The sequence below is a fragment of the Pelophylax lessonae genome, assembly GCF_965119305.1.
Source record: "Pelophylax lessonae genome assembly, chromosome: 3".
In the NCBI taxonomy this organism is placed as follows: Eukaryota; Metazoa; Chordata; class Amphibia; order Anura; family Ranidae; genus Pelophylax; species Pelophylax lessonae.
Genome location: NC_138770.1, coordinates 32,050,536 through 32,072,462, shown reverse-complemented (window position 1 = coordinate 32,072,462; position 21,927 = coordinate 32,050,536). Strand labels below are relative to the sequence as shown.

The following is a 21,927-nucleotide window of genomic DNA, read 5'->3' as shown; positions in this document are numbered from 1 at the left end:
AACATACAGTAAAGTGTCCGTGTCCGTGTTCGGGTACAAAAAATCCAATTATTCGGTACGAACACGAATAATACAGTCCGTGTTCGCTCAACACTAATCAACAGCAAAAAAACGAGGGCAGATCATATTGCACACATAATTAGCGATGATGGGGGGATGGTTACAGAGGACACTGAAAAAGCAACCGCGCTGAACGCTTTTTTTCTCATCAGTATTTACACAGGAAAAGGAGGGGTACACTGACCATGACTGTATGGTTAGTAGTAATACACAGGACTTGCCACTATGGCTAACAGAGGGTGAAATCAGGGAAAGGCTGGATAAACTTAACACAAACAAATCACCAGGCCCGAATGGTGTACATCAGAGAGTACTCAAGGAACTCAGTAAGGTTATATCTAGACCACTGTTTCTGATCTTTGCTGACAGTATTAGGACAGGAGATGTACCAGGGGATTGGAGGAAAGCTAACGTGATTCCGATATTCAAAAAGGGGCAGAGGCATATCCCGGGAAATTATAGGCCTGTCAGTTTGACAGCAATAGTATGTAAACTTCTGGAGGGGATGATAAGGGACTATATTGTAGAGTTTGCTAAAGATAACAACATCATTAGCAGTAATCAGCACGGGTTTACAAATGGGCGTTCTTGTCAAACCAATCTCTTAACATTCTACGAGGAGTTGAGCTGTGAGCTAGATAGGGGCAGACCGGTGGATGTGTTGTACTTGGATTTCGCTAAGGCGTTTGATACAGTTCCCCACAAGCGCTTAATTTATAAAATAAGGTCTGCAGGTATCGACAGCTCATTTGCTCTTGGATACAGAACTGGCTAAAAGGGCGTGTCCAAAGGGTGGTAATAAACAGCGCATACTCAGACTGGTCTGAGGTAGTAAGCGGGGTCCCCCAAGGCTCAGTCCTCGGACCAAACTTGTTCAATTTATTCATAAACAGTATTGAGGTCGGGATCAGAAGTTCTATATCAGTTTTTGCAGATGACACAAAATTGGCCAGGGCAATAACTGCACAGCATGAAGCAGATATCCTACAGAATGACCTGGACAAAATAACGGAGTGGGCAACGACATGGCAAATGAGGTTTAATGTGGAGAAGTGTAAGGTTTTGCACTTGGGGACTAAAAACATAAAAGCACAATACACGCTGGGGGGGAAACTTTGGGGGAATCAAAAATGGAGAAAGATCTGGGAGTCTTGGTTGATGATAGATTAGGCAATAGCATGCAATGTCAAGCGGCAGCTGCCAAAGCCAGCAGAATATTAGCATGCATAAAGAAAGGGATGTATTCCAGAGATAAGACTATAATCCTTCTACTTTATAAAACTCTGGTCCGACCGCATCTGGAGTATTCTGTCCAGTTCTGGTCGCCAGTCCTCAGGAGGGATGTGTTGGAGCTGGAGAGAGTCCAGAGAAGGGCAACTAAACTGATTAGGGGATTGGAGGACCTTAATTATGAAGAGCGTCTGCAATCGCTTGATTTATTCTCCCTGGAGAAGAGACGCCTGAGGGGGGACATGATAGCAATTTATAAATATCTCAATGGGGAGCTCAGCTTAGAAAAAAAGCTGTTCAGTCGAAGGGATTGCATGAGGACTCGAGGGCATACAATGCGATTAGAGGAGAAGCGTTTTAACCTCAGGCAACGTGGGGGGTTCTTTACTGTTAGGGCTACAAGATTGTGGAATTCTCTACCACAAGAGGTGGTTTCTGCGGAAAGTATGGTGGCTTTCAAAAGACTCTTAGACGTACATCTCAAGGATCAGAACATTTAGGGCTATGTGAGATGATTACAGCCACGCATGCCTACACAGGTTGAACTAAATAGACTATTGTCTTTATTCAACCTCACCTACTATGTAACTATGTATGTAACGTATGAGTGCTGTTAGCATTGCTGCAGAGGTTGAAGGGGTGAGGGGGTCAGCCTGTCAGTGCTCAGACCATACGCCGCACACTGCATAAAATTGGTCTGCATGGCTGTCATCCCAGAAGGAAGCCTCTTCTAAAGATGATGCACAAGAAAGCCCACAAACAGTTTGCTGAAGACAAGCAGACTAAGGACATTGATTACTGGAACCATGTCCTGTGGTCTGATGAGACCAAGATACACTTATTTTTTACAGATGGTGTCAAGCGTGTGTGGCGGCAACCAGGTGAGGAGTACAAAGACAAGTGTGTCTTGCCTACAGTCAAGCATGGTGGTGGGAGTGTCATGGTCTGGGGCTGCATGAGTGCTGCCAGCACTGGGGAGCTACAGTTCATTGAGGGAACCATGAATGGCAACATGTACTGTGACATTCTGAAGCAGAGCATGATCCCCTCCCTTCGGAGACTGGGCCGCAGGGCAGTATTCCAACATGATAACGACCCCAAACACACCTCCAAGACGACCACTGCCTTTCTAAAGAAGCTGAGGGTAAAGGTGATGGACTGGCCAAGCATGTCTCCAGACCTAAATCCTATTGAGCATCTGTGGGGCATCCTCAAACGGAAGGTGAAGGAGCGCAAGGTCTCTAACATCCACCAGCTTTGTGATGTTGTCCTGGAGGAGTGGAAGAGGACTCCAGTGACAACCTGTGAAGCTCTGGTGAACTCCATGCCCAAGAGGGTTAAGGCAGTGCTGGAAAATAATGGTGGCCACACAAAATATTGACACTTTGGGCCCAATTTGGACATTGTCACTTAGGGGCGTACTCACTTTTGTTGCCAGCGCTTTAGACATTAATGGCTGAGTGTTGAGTTATTTTGAGAGGACAGCAAATTCACACTGTTATACAAGCTGTACACTCACTACTTTACATTGTAGCAACGTGAAATTTCTTCAGTGTTGTCACATGAAAAGATAGAATAAAATATTTACAAAAATGTGAGGGGTGTACTTACTTTTGTGAGATACATATGTCTTGGATGGGATGCGGATAATGCAGACTCATGGCGAGGATTCCATCAATTCAGTTTTCAGGGCTCTATTGGATCAGCTACCTTGGAGGCAAAGGAGGGATCAGATAGACCCTGGATTTCTCCATAAAGAGTACCTGTCCCTGACAAAGCTATCACAAGGGATGTTCTTCATTCCTTGTGGTAGCAAAAAAGTTAAATAAAGAAAAAATGTAAAAAGCATACAGAAAATACATTTTAATAAAATAAATAAAGATTTAAGAGCACCCTCGTCCTTTGAAATGTAAACGCACACGTAGGTCTGGCACACATGCATAAAAAGTTATTGCGCAATCCATGTGAAGTATGGCCATCCATGTGAGGTATCGCCATCCATGTGAGGTATAGTCATCCATGTGAGGTATCTCCATCCATGTGAGGTATCGTCATTCATGTGAGGTATCGCCATCCATGTGAGGTATAGTCATCCATGTGAGGTATCGCCATCCATGTGAGGTAGGGGTGCACCGAAATTTCGGCAACCGACATTTTCGGCCGAAAATGGGTTAAAGATGCCGAAATTAATGATGGCCGCTGTGGGCGCAGCGCAGGTTTGAAAAGTCCCGCCTCCCGGTCATGTCACTACTACGATTATGTGTATGAATGAACTAACACACCGGGCGGGCGGCCGCTGATAGCTATAACTAAGTGAGCCCGTCACTTCCCTGTCAGGCGGGTATCTCTGCTGAGTGTGAGAGAAGAATTCTACCAGCAGAGATCACATTTACCGATAAGCTGTAAACCTGGAAAGGCTTTTATAAGGGACACCTATGGATGATTTTAGGCTCCGTAATTTGTCACAGGTGTGTGCAATTTTTATTCTTGACATTTTTGGTAACAATTTACATGACAGAACATTATATTTGTACATGGATGTGAAAAATGCCCCAGACAGCAAGAGGTTAAATAAATGAGAAATATATATGGACGTTTTACAATGTAAATAAAATGCAGATTTGTAATTGTTGGTATTTTTATAACAATATCAGTGCAGTTCCAATTCTCTCCAACAACAAATCTCTAATAGAAACTGAAGGTTTGTCGGGAAACACTGCCACCGTGTGGCCAATTTTATGTCTACAGCTCGGCTGTATTGCTGAGAAACACTGCCACCGTGTGGCCAATTTTATATCTGCAGCTCGGCTGTATTGCCGTGTGGTCAAATTTGTTACTGCAGCTCGGCTGTATTACCGGGGAAGCACTGCCACCGTGTGGTCAATTCTGTAACTGCAGCTCGGCTGTATTGCCGGGAAACACTGCCACCGTGTGGTCAATTTTGTAACTGCAGCTCGGCTGTATTGCCGGGAAACACTGCCATCGTGTGGTCAATTTTTTAACTGCAGCTCAGCGGTATTGCTGGGAAACACTGCCACCGTTTGGCCACTTTTTTAACTGCAGCTCGGCTGTATTGTCGGGAATCACTGCCTCCGCGTGGTCAATTTTTTAACTGCAGCTCGGCTGTATTGCCGGGGAAATACTGCTAACGTGTGGCCAATTTTGTAACTGCAGCTGCCTATATTGTTGGGAAACACTGCCACCGTGTGGCCAAATTTGTAACTGCAGCTCGTCTATATTGTTGGGAAACACTGCCACCGTGTGGTCGATTTTGTAACTGCAGCTGCCTATATTGTTGGGAAACACTGCCACCGTGTGGCCAATTTTGTAACTTCAGCTCGGCCGTATTGCCGGTGTTCTAAAATTTTGTCGGATCCATGAAAATACCAGACCCTCGTCACTTCCGGTCACGCTATGTCATAACCCAGCTGATGCGAGCCCCGATGCGCATGCGCACAAGGCATTTTCACGGCCCGATGAAATTCTAAGACTTACGAACAGCTGAGAGGAGGAGGGGCTGAGGTGGGACGCACACATCGCTGTGGGATAATGTTGCAACACCGCCGCATCATCGAGCAAGGAACATGTTGCAGAGCTGACTTAGAGGAGGCGGGAAGGAAGTGAATACTAAATAGTAATGAAAAAAAATAATAAGAAATACAAAACATTTTTTATTATTACTATTTAGTATGAGTATTCACTTCCTTCCCGCCTCCTCTAAGTCAGCTCTGCGCGGCGGTGTTGTAAAATTTTCCGCAGCGGTGTGTGCTTCCCACCTTAGCCCCTCCTCCTCTCAGTCAGCTGTTCGTAAGTCTTAGAATTTCATCAGACCTTGAAAATGCCTTGTGCGCATGCGCACCAGGGCTCGCAGCAGCTGGTGGTGACGGAGTGTCCCCGGAAGTGACGAGGGTCCAGAATTTAAACGGGTTCGACTAAAGAACACCGGGAAACACTGCCACCGTGTGGTCAATTTTGTAACTGCAGCTGCCTATATTGTTGGGAAACACTGCCACCGTGTGACCAATTTTGTAACTGCAGCTCGGCTGTATTGCTGGGAAACACTGCCACAGTGTGGCCAATTTTGTAACTGCAGCTGCCTATATTATTGGGAAACACTGCCACCGTGTGGCCAATTTTGTAACTGCAGCTGCCTATATTGTTGGGAAACACTGCCACCGTGTGGCCAATCTTGTAACTGCAGCTCGTCGATATTGCCGGGAAACACTGCCACCGTGTGGCCAATTTTATAACTGCAGCTACCTATATTGTTGTGAAACACTGCCACCGTGTGGCCAATTTTGTAACTTCAGCTCGGCTGTATTGTCGGGAAACACTGCCACCGTGTGGCCAATTTTGTAACTGCAGCTACCTATATTGTTGGGAAACACTGCCAACGTGTGGCCAATTTTGTAACTTCAGCTCGGCTGTATTGCCGGGAAACACTGCCACCGTGTGGCCAATTTTGTAACTGCAGCTCGGCTGTATTGCTGGGAAACACTGTCACCATGTGGTCAATTTTGTAATTGCAGCTCGTCTGTATCGTTGGGAAACACTGCCATCATGTGGCCAATTTTGTAACTGCAGCTCGGCTGTATTGCCGGGAAACACTGCCACCGTGTGGTCAATTTTGTAACTGCAGCTGCCTATATTGTTGGGAAACACTGCCATTGTGCGGCCAATTTTGTATCTGCAGCTCGGCTGTATTGCCGGTGTCCTGTCGAATAATGCTTCCTGTCGGAAAATGCATCCCACGAACTGCGCATGCGCAGTAGGTGATGTCACTCCAGCTGACTTCTTCCGATCAGCTGGGGTTGACGTAATCGTTGAGCATGCACAGTCCGTCAGATGCATTTTTCGACGGGAGAGACAGAGCGGGTAGTATCTAATGTCAGATTCTGCCTCGCTCGTTGTACTATCTGCGCATGCATGGGACGGAACGGCTTATTCTTATGTGAGATTCATATTGACAAATGGCAGAATATTATCTGATTACAGAACAGTAACACAGCTCTTATCGGGGCACATTAAAGAGGCACTCTAACTGCACAGGGACACTGATTCAAAGGGGAGCTCTCATGGGGACACGGATGTAATAGATAAATAATAAAGGGGAACTCTGACTGGTATAATAAAGGGGCACTCTGACTGGAATATTAAAGGGGAACTCTGACTCGAATATTAAAGGGGAACTCTGACTCGAATATTAAAGGGGAACTCTGACTGGAAAAAATAAAGGGGGACTCTGACTGGAATAATAAAGGGGATCTCTGTCCTAAATAATATAGGGGATCTCTGACAGGGACACTGATGTAAAGGAGTACTCTGACGGGGACACTGATGTAAAGGAGGACTCTGACAGGGACACACTGGATGTAAAGGGGCACTCTGATGGGGACACGGATGTAAAGGAGAACTCTGATGGGGACACTGGGTGTAAAGGGGCACTCTGATGGGGACATGGATGTAAAGGAGGGACTCTGACAGGAACACACTGGATGTAGAGGAGCACTCTGATGGGGACATGTATGTAAAGGAGGACTCTGATGGGGACACACTGGATGTAAAGGAGCACTCTGATGGGGACACGGACACAGGCTGAATGACGGGGGAATACAGACTGGATAAGGGGGGATACAGACTGGATGAGGAGGGGGATACAGGCTTGATGAGGGGGGGATACAGGCTGGATGAGGGGGAATACAGGCTGGAAGAGGGGGGGACACAGTCAGTGCTTAGGGGATTTCACAGTGGCTGTAGCATGATAGGCTTAACATGTTACTGTAGCACAATTCCCAGCCGTTTTGCTTGATATGGGTTCCCCTGGGTTACCGCTAGCAACAACAGTGCATTTAAGCATGTTCTCCAAGTGTGAGCACTGAGACAATGACCAGTCCAGGATCTTTGGGTTTTTTATATTTATTTGGTAACTTGGATGGGAGAAGGGATGAGTGGGATACTCCTTTAATTCAACTATGAACAATTTGGCGGAGACACTTAAATAGTACCGCTTGACGCTGGCTGCCGGTTAACACTGAACTATTCTTGTAACTGAGCTTCAACTAAGAAGTCCTCTCTTATCTGCCTTAGGTACTCCTTCCTGAGGTAGCTACTTGTACACTTTTGCTGCACTGCTGAATGCTTCAGGGCTCCCCAGACTTAACAGACTACACCTAGAAACACATGACAGCCTAACTAACTGATCAGGCCCCCTGATAAGCAGACAGGGCCACACATATACTTTTCCTAGTACCCACCTAGGAAGGTGTTACATTACTATAGGTGAAGTCACAGTAGGCGAACTATGAGGGGCCAGGTTCCCAAATTTGGCACAGATATAGGGGAGGTCTATCTTTGGGGGCCTCTAGTATTCCTGTGCCAAATTTAGTGCCCCTAGCCGGTGGGTTAGGTCAGCTTGGTGCAGTATGGCAAGCTTGGCATTGGCACATTTGCAAGGCCAAAGCTCAGGCCCTGAACATGTCCGGGGGTTCCAAATTTTGCAGTGAGGTAGGGCGGTCTGAGGTGGTTATGGTGTCTGGTGGAGTGCTTGGAGCCCTCGGGAAGCACTAGGAGCATCCGTCAACGGAGGTACCCATTCGGGGTGCCGGTTGATCCGTTACAACCCTCTGCCCTGATAATTGGAATATTTAGATGTTTATTGCTGGCTGGACTATATATAAACTCTGTGCGCCAGTATCTCCTTTCTCCAGAAACACAGGATCTCCATCTTCCCTACTACCAGAACGGCAATCTGCCTTGTTTACATCGGCAGACCACTGTTCTGCCTCTCTCGGGAACAATTGCCGGGTGCCTGCATTAATCATGTCCGTCGGACCCGCTAATTGGCTCCCGCTGTGTGCAGTGGGAGCTGGGCGCTGGAGGTGCGCATACGCGTTCCAGACATGAAAATGCAGAGGACAGACAGGTACGTGATTCTTTGCAGAAAATGTTTGTTGGGTGGTCAACACAAAGTCACCCTGATAAAGAGAGAGGCTATGACCTGGTGAATTGTATGCGGAACTCCTGAGCCCAGCTGGGGACATTTAGGGCCTTTAGATCCAATATGTGGTAGATGTCTTCTTTTGGTTTGTGAAATGTGGACAGAGTAGAACTCCTGGAACTCTTCTGGCTCCAGACCTGGAAATGCAGATGATGTACAGGTATGTGATTCTTTGCAGAACGGCCAGCATTGCTGCAGTAAATGTACGTGAGGTGGTCAAAAAAAAAAAAGGCTCCCTGATAAAGAGAGAGGTTATTGTATGGTTGATTGAATGCGGAACCCTTGTGCCCAGCTGAGGACATTTAGGGCCTAAAGCCTCGTACACACGTACTGATTGTTGGCCGACCGATCGGCCGTCTTTTGTCCAGTGTTGTTGTGTTGGTTGAAATGTGCTCTAGACTGCACACAAATTTTTTCGGCCAACAACAACCAACTGCAAAGTGATGTCATGTGATGGTTAACTTTCCGTGTGTTTTTTCTTCTCTGAGCATGCCCAGTCTTGCTCAACTGATTTTTGTTTGCCGAAATCTGTACTGACTGAGGAACAATCGGCCGTTCTGTTGACGGCCAACAAAAATTTTATAGCATGCACACCAGATTTTGTTCGGCCGAAAAGTCGCAGTCGGTTGTCGGAAGCATCATACTAACAAGCCGATAATCGGCCGATCGGGCGGCGGCCGAAAATTCACGCCCAACAATCGGTACGTGTACGAGGCTTTAGGTTTGAAGATGTGGTGGATGTCTCCTTTTGGTTTGGGAACTGTGGACAGAGAAGAACTCCTGGAACTCTTCTGGCCTTAGCTCAGTGAGATAGAGTTTGGAAGACTAATGTCATAGACAGGTTGCCAAAAAGTTTAGGGCTTTAGAAAGGGCCTCCAATGGCTGTCAATGTGGTGCCTTCTCCACTCTCCATCTCACTAATAAAACCCCAATGGATGACTCTCTATGAACTGATCACATTCCAATCACCGATCATCTAATCATTGGTAAAAAAGAAGACTCGGCACAGAATATTGTACGAAGAGTTTTTATTGTACAAGATCAGAATAAGCGATTACCACACAGTAATGATATGAATAAAATAAAGCTTAAATCTTTTATAATAGAGTTAACAAATGTGTCAAATGTATTAATAATCATACATTGGTTGGACCAATAAAAAGCCGGCTACTTCAATAAATCAAAAAGAAGAAATAAAATTAAGCAACCAATAGAAAAGGTTCACAAGTGAAAGATAAATCCTGATTGGCTGCTGTGGGTTAATGCATGTTACAGTGATCTTTTTCCATCCAGTAGGTTAGATCTATATACATATTTATAAGTAGAACACAGAAAGAATAAAGCATTTCCCGTTCCATGATAGGCCATGTATTGTCATGATTGCTCGCTTGTTGGGAAAAAGTAAATAAACGTCCCAACAGTCAATTCCTGCCCCAACACCCTAAAGATATCAGACAGGAAAATGTATAGGCTATTAGCAAGGCTGCTGGGAGAGCAGACTGAATGGGCTGAAGACGTCCCTCTTACCTGCACTGAAAGGCTTATCAGCACACTTTAAGGGTAGCGAATATAGCTTACCCATAATACCAATCAAGTTTATTGCAGCCTTCCTAGATCCTTTAAATACCCTGGAAAGGGACATCCTTGGAGGGGATGACATGCACCAGTGCACTAGGGGCTCTGGTTGTATTGGATGGTTTGTGTGATTAAATGCCCCTGTCCCGCTCCATGCCTTCATTTGGACTATGGTGGATAGAAATCTCCTTGAAAGCCCCGGTGACTCTATGCGCATCCACTCTGTATTGAAGATAAACAGTATAAACTGGCTCTATAAATAACAAAAAGCTCTGAATTAAATGCGATTTGATCCCCTGCATGGACGATTCAGTCTCTTAAACGCTTTTTAGGTGGCTTGTTTGCCCTTCTATACATGGGACCATCTCTGATTTTATAAACAATACTGTGAATCCTCTACCCCTACCCTTCCCTGAAGAAGCCGAGTAGGCAAAATGCATTGGATACCACTATAGGACATTATTTTATGTACCTGTGTGGGGCTGGGTGTGGGTAAGGTGTTACTAAGAGGTCCACATACGTCTTCTGCTTTTATATGTATGTTGATCTTTGTATAACTGTACTCTTGCTGTAGAGGATTTTATTAGATGTATTTTCATTAATAAAAAATGTTTTCTTTATATATACCTTTGTCTGATCTTTGTCTCTCATGACGGCTGGTCCAGCACCGACATCGCCCTCTTTATAGCCGATACATCTTTCCTGTCTAATTGCTTGCTTGTTGCCCCATGTATTGTTATAATTGTTTGTCTGCTGCTCCATGTATTATGATGATTGCCCACTTGTTGAATGCCCATCTGTTGCCTCATCTATTGTCATGAATGCCCACCTGTTGCCTCAAGTACGATGGACCATGTATAGTCAGGATTGCTCTCTTGTTGCCCTATGTATTGTAATGATTGCCCACTTGTTGCTTTGTGTATTGACATGATTGTCCATCTGTTGCCCCATGTTCTCTGATGATTGCCCACTTGTTATGCCATGTATTTTTAGGAATGCCCATCTGTTTCCCCATGTATTGTGGTGATTGCCCACTTTATGCTCTATGTATTATCATTATCACTGTTGCCTCATGTATTGTCATAATTGCCCACTTGTTGCCCCATGTATTATCATTAATGCCCACCTGTTGCCTCATGTATTGCGATAATTGCCCACTTGTTGCCCCATGTAATGTCATGAATGCCCAGCTGTCGCCTCATGTATTTTCATGACTGCCCACTTATTTCCCAGGTATTGTCATGATTGCCCACTTGTTGCCCCATGTAGTTGCACGATGGACCATGTATAGTCAGGATTGCTCTCTTGTTGCCCTATGTATTGTAATGATTGCCCACTTGTTGCTTCGTGTATTGACATGATTGTCCATCTGTTGCCCCATGTTCTCTGATGATTGCCCACTTGTTACGCCATGTATTTTTAGGAATGTCCATCTGTTGCCCCGTGTATTGTGGTGATTGCCCACTTTATGCTCTATGTATTATCATTATCACTGTTGCCTCATGTATTGTTATAATTGCCCACATGTTGCCCCATGTATTATCATTAATGCCCACCTGTTGCCTCATGTATTGCGATGATTGCCCACTTGTTGCCCCATGTAATGTAATGAATGCCCAGCTGTCGCCTCATGTATTGTCATGATTTCCTGCCTGTTGCCTCATGTGGGGAGGGATCGGTAAAGGTAGACAGTTGAGTCATGATTTTACCACCCCCCTAAGCTTAAATGGCAGCCGAAAGGGGCAGTACACATGGCACTGCAATTTGCAAACCTCACACCCCCCGGTCACATTGGGCAATGCTATTCAACTGCATGGGGTCGTGCCGCAACAGCCCCAATGCATACGGTTGCAGCGTACTGGCATGGGCTTTACAGGGTTAACATAAGGGCTCCCAGCTGCCTGCCAACTCCACAGCGGGTCAGAGGGCGATGCGGGTGTAAACCAACCCCGAGTGGACTGTGGTGGTTTCACATTTGTTTATGGACTAAACAGTTCCACCCGTTACAATCCAGCGTCCATTTCCTGTAGTACCAGCAGGGGGCATACTCTGATGTTTCATTATATTTCTTTTATTTTTACACTTTTCCGCACTCTGAACATGAAAACGGAGCCTCTAAGGAGTGAAACATAAGAAGTCAAACATTTCCCACACTCTGAACATGAATAGGGACATTCACCCATGTATCTTCTCTGGTGCATAAGGAGGCATCCCTTCTGATTAAAACATTTCCCGCACTCTGAACATGAAATAGGACGCTCGCCCGTATGAACTTTCTGGTTTCCATGAAATAAACATTTGTTTTCAAAACATTTCCCACACTCGTAAAGGGCGCTCACCTGTGTGTAAGTAGGTGCTCTTTCTTAGTTAAAACTTTCCCGCACTCTGCACAAGATTCGAGACGCTCGCCTGTATGAACTTTCTGTTGTCTAACAAGTAAACGTTTGAGCACAAAACAATTCCCGCACTCTGAACATGAATATGGAGAGTCAACTGTGTGTATTCTCTCATAGCTAAGAATGTTTCCTTTATGATTAAAACATTTCCTGCACTTTGAACATTAATAGGGAAGCTCACCTGTATGTATTCTCTGATGGCTAAGAAGGTTTCCTTTATCATTAAAGCATTTCCCGCACTCTGAACATGAATAGGGACGCTCCCCTGTGTGAGTTCTCTGGTGATGAAGAAGGTATCTTTTTTGAATAAAACATTTCCCACACTCAAAACATGAATAGGGAAGGTCACCCGTGTGTATTCTCTGATGGCTAAGAAGGATTCTTTTATCATTAAAACATTTCCCGCACTCTGAACATGAATAGAGACGCTCACCTGTGTGTATTCTCTGATGGCTAAGAAGGGTTTCTTTACGATTGAAACATTTCCCGCACTCAGAACATGAATAGGGAATCTCACCTTTGTGTATTCTCTGGTGCCTAAGAAGGTGTCCTTTTTGACTAAAACGTTTCCCGCACTCTGAACATGAATAGGGACGCTCCCCTGTGTGAATTCTCTGGTGCCTAAGAAGTTGTCCTTTTTGACTAAAACATTTCCCGCACTCTGAACATGAATAGGGACGCTCCCCTGTGTGTATTCTCTGGTGCCTAAAAAGGTCTACTTTCTGACTAAAACATTTCCCGCACTCTGAACATGACAATGAATTCTCCCCTGTATGGTATAAAGAAGATTCCCTGAGATGAGATGGTTTCCCGCACCCGTCGGCACTGTCAGATATTAGAGGACTATGTGAAGTATCAGGAGATTCCAATGATCTCCTCCAATGGTGAGGTCTGTCATGTATATTATGAGGAACGGGATTTACTTCTGGAGAAGATGCCATGTCATTATCTTCTGTAGTCACATCTTCCTCCGATGTCCTTCTATTCCCACCACAGAGTCCGTCTGTCAGAAGACAAGAAAAATTACCAAGAGTTTTCCACACTCATATACACTGCTCAACACTTTATAATCAGAGTATAGCATCAAGTCAGGGAAACTCCTGGGATATTCATCTGGTCAGTCAAGTAGCAGAGGGGGTTGTTACCAACAGGTGCACTAGATGGGCAACAATGAGACAACCTCCAAAACAGGAATGGTTTTACAGGTGGAGGCCACTGACATTTTCCCTACTCATCTTTTCTGAGTGTTTGTCACTAGTGTTACATTTGTCTGGGGTCAGTGTCACTACTGGTAGGATGAGGCCATACCTGGACCCTATAGAGGTTGCACAGGCAGTCCAACTCCTCCAGGATGGCACCTCAATACCTCCCATTGCCAGAAGGTTTGCTGTGTCTCCCAGCACAGTCTGAGGAGCATGGAGGAGATTCCAGGAGACAGGCAGTTACTCTAGGAGAGCTGGACAGGGCCATAGAAGGTCCTTAACCCATCAGCAGGACCGGTATCTGCTCCTTTGTGCAAGGAGGACCAGGATGAGCGCTGCCAGAGCCCTACAAAATGACCTCCAGCAGGACACTGGTGTGAATGTCTCTGACCAAACAATCAGAAACAGACTTCATGAGGGTGGCCTGAGGGCCCGACGTCCTCTAGTGGGCCCTGTGCTCACTGCCCGGCACTGTGGAGCTCGATTGGCATTTGCTGTTGAACACCAGAGTTGGCCTTCGTACTGCTCTCTCCTTTACAATAAAGTCTCCTCTTACCCGGTGATGTGAGGGGCGGCTGATTCTCCATCATGACGTCCTTGTAGAGATCCTTGTGTCCTTCTAAATACTCCCACTCCTCCATGGAGAAATAGACAGTGACATCCTGACACCTTATAGGAACCTGACACACACAATGATACAGTCACCATCCAGACACATCCCTTGTCTGTTACTGGATAATGTCCCAGAATTCCCAGCACCGCTCACCTCTCCTGTCAGCAGCTCCATCATCTTCTTGGTGACTTCTAGAATCTTCTGCATGTTGTGTCTCTCAGGTTTTAGGGAGTCACATGGAGGCACTGTGATGGTCATATGATCACCTGACTTCAGAAGAGGAAATCTCTGTATTGAGGAACCAATAGGAATATCATGTTAGAATCCCAGAATCCTCCTCACCTCTCCGGTCAGGTCTGTGTTTTATTAATAGAGATAAGAGTGATGTCATGTGACCTCCCAGAATCCTCCTCATCTCTCCGGTCAGCAGGTTGATGATCTCCAGGGTGAGGTTTAGTATCTTCTCAGTCATGTGACTCCGGTCCTCCTCCGTCCTCATTGGTGCCATCATCTATGAAGGTTTCCCTGTAGACAGATAATATTGATAACAGAGAATTATCTGGATTGGTATTGGTTGTACAATAATAGGATGAGGATATCAGGAAGTAATATGAAGGTCGGTATTTATTTAAGCACTATGGTCCCAGTGAGAAAATATTTAATCTGGACAGTTTAGTGTTTTCTATTATTCTTGGGGTCCGAGATTCTCGTAAAATTTGGCCACTTGGATCACAAATTCTATTCTTTATGTTGGGTGTGAGAGGAGGAGGAGATCCAGGAATCAGGATAAAGGTCAGGACAAGCAACAGACGAGCGCATCCAAGAGATGAAGCCGGGGTCACTACACAGAAAATCAATCCAAGGAAACAACAGGCAGGACGAGGAATAGCAAGAAGGAGCTCAGAGACAAATGAGAATATTGCTCAGCCAATGGGAGATTATCTCAGCATGACTTACATAATGAAGGAGATTAGGGGGAGGGGAGGAGGTCACTAAGGCCCCTTTAACACTATCTGTCCATCGGACGGATTCCGTTTTTCTCAGCGTTGGATCGATCCGCCGATCCCCCGCTGAGCAGGAGGATGACAGCTGTGTCTCCGCTCTGTGTACAGAGACACAGCTGTCAGTTCCCCATGCATCTCTATGGGGGAAATCGGATGGGAACGGACCGTTGGTCCGTTCTCATCCGATCTGCTGGACGGATGGAAAATAGGGTTTCCATCCATCCAGATTTAACGGATCTGATTGGATGTCAGCGGACATGTCTCTGCTGACATCCGATCCCCCATAGAGATGCATGGGGGGACCGTTCAGATCCGCCAAAAAAACGGACAGGCTGATCTGAACGGTCCACCTGTGTGAAAGGGGGCTTAAGGTGACCATAGATACATGGAAGTTCAGCTGGTTCAGCAAGGATCGGTCACATTTCCATCCATGTGTGGTCACTCCAGGATAAAAGTCACTCGTTCAGCGGCTGCAGCCAATAGCTTCATCACTGATCTGTATATTCTGAGAGCGGAGGAGCGCCCCCCCCCCATTGTCAGAATACAATAATGCAGCGGGGAGGACTCTCCCATCCCCCTCCAATGTGTGGATGGGGAATAAGTGTAGCTTTTTTTACTCATCCTGCTGGCTGAACGATAAAACGGAACCATGTATGGCCATATTTGGAAGCAAGATATATTATTCATCAACTGATCCCCCTGAAGGGGTTTATCTAGGTTTCCACACTATATATGTGTTTATCATCATCTGCTGGAGATAAAAGACATCACAGTGACTATGGAGGAAGAGGACGGACATGACGGGGGAGTTACTGGGTGTAAATAGAAAATAAGATCTTATTACCTCCTCTGCTGCCCCTTCCAGCGATGTCTTCTCTCTACTTCCTCCTGACTGACCTCTCACCCGGAACTTCCTGTGTGTACCTGACATCACTTCCTGTCTGTATTCCATAGAGACTTCCTGTCTGGGTAGAAGTGAGATCACCACCTTGTGGATTTCAGAGGAACTGCAGCTCTGAGAAACATCTGGTAGTGTGAACACGGCCTTGTGCTGTGTGTGTATGTACTGTATATCCTTATAGATGGGTCATCTCCACTCCCACCAAGGGGGATAGAAATATATTACTGCTCGGGGGGGGGGGGGGAGACATTTTGGCACCTTTGATTTGGCAGTAAAATTGATCACAGATTTAGTCATGTAGAACACTGGTCCTCAACCCTGGTCCTCAGGGCCCACCAACAGTCCAGGTTTGCAAGATAACTGAAATACATCCCAGGTGATATAATTTGCTGCTCAGTGATTGCAGTACTCTAGTCTGCATCTCCCCAAGGTAATACTCAAAATCTGGCCTGTTAGTGGGCCCTGAGGACCGGAGTTGAGGACCACTGATGTAAAACAACTGTTATATGGATACAAAGAACCCCAGCCGAGAGTAAAGGGTGGAAATGGCTCCTGATACCCAGATTTGGGCAATTATGTCACCAATATAAATGGAAAAAACCTGCGCTGTGTGTAACAACTCAAATACCTACAAAAATAACTTCTACCGGACTGCTGCTGTAACAAAGGTAAGTATTCCCTTTATCAACTAGAAGAGCATTATGTGTCACAGCGCTGTCCTATTGTGTGTGCACATAAATGATCACAAATACACTAAAATATGTGGATACATTCATATATAAAGTGCTAGGGGCTCAAAATAATATTCTCTGCAGATCTACTGCTTCCACTTTGCACAATTTCTTTATTCTTATAATATTTGCTGCTATATTAAATAAACTTAAAATCTGTGCAAATTCATGTAATCATACAATATTTTGTGCTCAATATAATGTTCTCTGCAAGTCCACTGCTTCCACTTTCCATCTACTTCAGTGAACTTATTTTGTTAATATAAATTCACAAATGAATAAAAAATTGATAAGGTGTGAAAGTTCTCCGTGCTCCAAACTGTGCCAGCTGTAGTGTAGCCACGCCTTCTTCCACCTCTTACACACGTGATGGTGAGGGCGCCCCCTTAGTAGTGCTTCCCCACTCACCAGAGCAATATGACTCCCAGCTTTTCAGCTACCAGAGTCACAAACATCCTTCACACTCTCCTCACCTCCGATGGCAAAGGAACTGGATCCTCCTCGCTCACTCCTGCAAGTCTGCTGCGCTTTCTGTCAGTCTCCCTCCTAGACTCGGCTTCCTCCTCCGACCGCTGTTCCAGCAGGAGCTCCGCCTCTTCATACACACTCAGGGAGGAGAGAAAGGGGAAGGATATACAGTACATACACACACAACACAAGGCCGTGTTCACACTACCAGACGGTTCTCAGGGCTGCAGTTCCTCTGAGCTCCACAAGGTGGTGATCTCACTTCTACCCAGACAGGAAGTCTCTATGGAATACAGACAGGAAGTGATGTCAGCTACAGACAGGAAGTGATGTCAGATTCTGACAGGACATTCCATTTGGTAGGACGGAGAGAGAAGACAATGCAGGAATTGGCGGCAGAGGAGGTAATACATAGATTAACCCCTTCAGGGGGATCAATTGATGAATAATATATCTTGCTATATAAAGCTGGCCATACATGGTTCCGTTTTATCTTTCAGCCAGAGGGATGAGTGAAAAAAAACTGAAGCGATTCCCCCATCCACACATTGGAGGGGGATGGGGGAATCCTCCCCGCTGCACTATTGTATTCTGACAATGGGGGGCGCTCCTCCACTCTCAGAATACACAGATCAGTGATAAGGCTATTGGCTGCAGCCGCTGATGGAGTGACTTTTATCCGGCAGTGACCACACATGGATGGAAATGTGACCGATCCCTGCTGAACCAGCTGAATTTCCATGTATCGATGGTCACCTCCCCTCCCCCTCATCTCCTTCATTATGTAAGTCATGCTGAGATAATCTCCCATTGGCTGAGCAATATTCTCATTTGTCTCTGAGCTCCTTCTTGCTATTCCTCGTCCTGCCGGTTGTTTCCTTGGATTGATTTTCTGTGTAGTGACCCCGGCTTCATTTCTTGGATGCACTCGTCTATTGCTTGTCCTGACCTTTATCCTGATTCCTGGATCTCCTCCTCATCTCTCCTCCATATCCTCTTACACAGCTTTTCTCCACACCTGCAGTGACCCTGGGGTGAAAACCTGGCCCAGCATGCAGCAAAATCCATCCCCACCATTAGGAGCTCTGGAGAAAATTGTCTGCTATTTACACTCCGTTCCTCCGCACGTCACCTGCTCACATGAGAGATTACTTTCACAGATTCCTGACAGATTTCTGTATGGTAAAGGTCAAAGTTCACTCTTCATTTTAGGAGAAGTGGGAGGCACCCGGGAACAACGATTTGGTTTGCACAGGATCCTCATATAGAGGGTCCCTCAAATCTCCCCATCTAAATGTTCAATGTCCATCCATCTGGCTTTTTTTTCTCATGCTCTTAGGATGTGGGCGGATCCTTGGCATCCTCACTAGCAAAGTGGGTCTGTTGGTCCTGCGTTGTATGTAATGATGTCAGAATGCCTGCAACAAGCTTTTACTCTACGTAGTGTGGGGTTCCTGTGTGGGTAAATTATACCTCAGTCTGAGGTGGGGCTTTAATGAAATGGAAACCTGAATGGTGAGGTGAGGAGGATTCTGGGAATATCATTTGATTTTACTATTTGTGTTCAGATCTAGAGTTTTCCTCCTGTGAAGTCTGGAGATCATATGACCATCACATTGCCTCCACCTCCCTCCCTGATAGAATAGAGAAATACAAAGAAGATTCTAGAAGTCACCAGAGAGATCATGGAGGAGAGGTGAGCGGTGCTGGGAATTCTGGGACATTATCCAGTAACAGACAAGGGATGTGTCTGGATGGTGACTGTATCATTGTGTGTGTCAGGTTCCTATAAGGTGTCAGGATGTCACTGTCTATTTCTCCATGGAGGAGTGGGAGTATTTAGAAGGACACAAAGATCTCTACAAGGACGTCATGATGGAGAATCAGCCGCCCCTCACATCACCGGGTAAGAGGAGACTTTATTGTAAAGGAGAGAGCAGTACGGAGGATCCACCTAGATCCCCCATCATCTGATAAACACATAGAAACAATGTATTCAGTCAGTGTGTGTGTTTCCTACAGATGGATCCAGTAATGGGAACCCACCAGAGAGATGTCCCCGTCCTCTGTATTCCCGGGATTCCACACAGGAAGGTCACCCCATCCCCCACCATCATCAGGTAGATGAGGAACAATCACTGATAGTATCATTAGGATCTGTACATTATCTGCATTGTTACCATTGATGTCATTTTTATTATATATTCAGAGTGGAAACCTGAGAAATTCTAAAGTTGAGGTTAAAGAAGAGATAAAAGAGGAGGATGAAGAGGATGGGGTGAAGAAGGAGTCAGAGTTTCTAAAAGAACGCAAAGATCTGTACCAGGACACCATGGAGGAGTCATCCAGCTACAGAAACCCACCAGAGAGATGTCCCCGTCCTCTGTATTCCCGGGATTCCACACAGGAAGGTCACACCATCCCTCACCATCATCAGGTAGATGATTGTCAATGATTGGTAGTTCTGATTTATATACAGTATATTTGTCACAATGAATGTTTTATTATATATTCAGAGTGGAAACCTCGGGGATAATAATATTGATGTTAAAGAAGAGTATAAAGAGGAGGATGAGGAGTATGGAGTGATGGAGGAGTTTTCAGAAGGACACAAGGATATGATGGAGCCACCTAATACCAGGAACCCACCAGAGAGATGTCCCCGTCCTCTGTATTCCCGGGATTCCACACAGGAAGGTCACACCATCCCTCACTGTTACAAGGTTGGTGAGACAGAGATTATAAAACACAGACTCATGGAGACAATGTGTGGATTTTTATGTGATGTCACAATAATAAATCTTATATTTTACAGATGATATTCTTTCATTTTCTTGATTTAGAGTGGAGATCCAATCGATATAGAATTTGAGGTTAAAGCAGAAGAAGAAGAGAGGTATGTGAGGGATGATCAGCAGTCTATGGAGGAGGATGGAATAACGGGGACATTTATAGAGGAGGACACTCCTACAGAGATCAGCACAGGTGGGTCATTAACACTAAATACATTCCTCCACCCATACTGCTCACTGATTGGTCCAGAGTAGGGCAGGCACTGGGTGATATTAGCCTGTAATACCCTGGTCACTTTCCTGAGCTGTGTTCCCCGTCCTGTATTCCTGTATTTCTCTCCGATAATCTTCCTTCTCTGTGCTGCAGACACAATTTATGTCTCTAGACTGGATTTATGGAGATTCTGGGATTCGGCTGGCAAAAAAAATGTGCATGATATAGGCACCTAGGTTATGAGTTTTGGGTCTTCTGCCCCATGCCTGAGTCTAATGTCTTGTTCCAAACAAATGAGGAGGAGATACTGTACACCATATGAAAGGTCCATCTCCAATCCTCAATATAATATCATGTTCCAAACAATAAAATTGTCATCATTTCAATAGCATTATTACTTAGTGATGTTTGGTTGGGTAAGGTTGTATCATTAGGAGGGATGGTGGCGCTGCCTAAGGTAAACCAAATGTATCAAATTGGTGCTAGTGCACTATAAAAAAATTTTTTAAAAATAAAATACTAGTTGCTCATAAATAAATAAGTGACAAAAATCAACAATCCTTATGTAAATGATAATGCTCACAATATATAATGTATAATATCCAAGTGCAATATATAAGGTGTTTGTATAAAGTGGCTAGTGCATAAGTACATAAATAGTGATTAATAGCAATGAGCAACAAATAGCACTCGACAAGTGTATCAGAAATCCATGCAAATATAAAGTGCTAGTGAGAAAGTGCAATAGTGTCTTTATAAAAAACATTTCAGCCCTGTATTGTGATATCAGGGTGATGTAAAGTGCCAACAGTAAACAGTATCCAGTATACACCGCAGAAAAAAGTCCAGTATAAATAAACAGTCTATATGTCACATGCAGTGACCACAAGCAGGTATACAATCCCCAATCCGATATAGGTGACAACACTCTAGTGAATGATTAAAGGGGGGGGTTGTGACTCCATGACAAGTGGTGGGGTGCTGGGTGATCCTTTCTGGTAAGAGAGCCCACTTACCAGAAACACCCACCCCACACAGGGGTATATAGCGGGTGTATTAAAGTAAGTCCAGCAGCCCAGCGATGTCCACTTGCGTCCAGATGGAAACGTCCTACTGGAAACCTGGATGGTCCTAGTATAAGGTATCCCTTCCTGTGGCTCCTACTTAAGCTCCCAGTAATGGTTTGTTCCAGAGTACCCACCGGTATCACTCATGAGTATATGCCAGAAAATAGAACAAGGGACATAGTGTAGTACCGTAAGGTATTTATTTAACACACATGTAAAGAGAGGTACTCACATTTGAGCAGATAAAAACAGGTATATAAGAATTGTATATTAAAAAAGAATAGCGCGCAAATGCAAAAGAAATTACTACCAAATCTGAAGACAATCCATAAATAAAAATGGGGATTTGGTCCCACCATATGGCCATATCGTGCTCAAGCCCACCACTGCGTCAAAGTACCCCATTATCAGTGGGTCCTACACTATCCATGAAAAAGAGATGAATCCAGCCTTTCTAACCCTTGGAGATAATACTCCTTGCTGGGAAGGATGTGCAAATGCACTACAGGGGACTCCTCCTATATCCACTTGATGGTGGACACTGATTGAGTACAGATGTGTGTGGGGGGGGTGGGGAGGGTTGCTCAACCTCGATAGTCTGGTCCATAGCTGCACCGGCTTTAGATATACATGTTCAGGGTCTGCTCCCCCAATTTTTTGCTTGTTTATTATGTATT

At 45.2% G+C, this 21,927-nt stretch overlaps 3 protein-coding genes across 3 annotated transcripts in view; 2 read left to right on the top strand and 1 right to left on the bottom strand.

The window, feature by feature from the left end:
* Window positions 1-21,927, top strand: part of LOC309550274 (uncharacterized protein) — a gene marked incomplete at both ends in the record, with an annotated part of 1,476,097 nt that overhangs the window by 1,226,831 nt on the left and 227,339 nt on the right.
* Window positions 12,423-21,927, bottom strand: part of LOC309549905 (uncharacterized protein) — a gene marked incomplete at both ends in the record, with an annotated part of 228,719 nt that continues 219,214 nt past the window's right edge. The window contains one exon of the mRNA XM_082250395.1: window positions 12,423-13,050. Coding sequence (XP_082106521.1) covers window positions 12,423-13,050 — 628 coding nt within the window. The remainder of the gene's footprint in view (window positions 13,051-21,927) is intronic.
* LOC309549909 (uncharacterized protein) lies at window positions 14,711-20,313 on the top strand (the record flags this gene model as incomplete). Its single annotated transcript, XM_082250399.1, has 4 exons — window positions 14,711-14,719; window positions 19,387-19,614; window positions 19,694-19,900; window positions 20,021-20,313. The coding sequence occupies 4 exons, from the start codon at window positions 14,711-14,713 to the stop codon at window positions 20,222-20,224; spliced, it is 648 nt and encodes a 215-aa protein (XP_082106525.1). The 3' UTR covers window positions 20,225-20,313.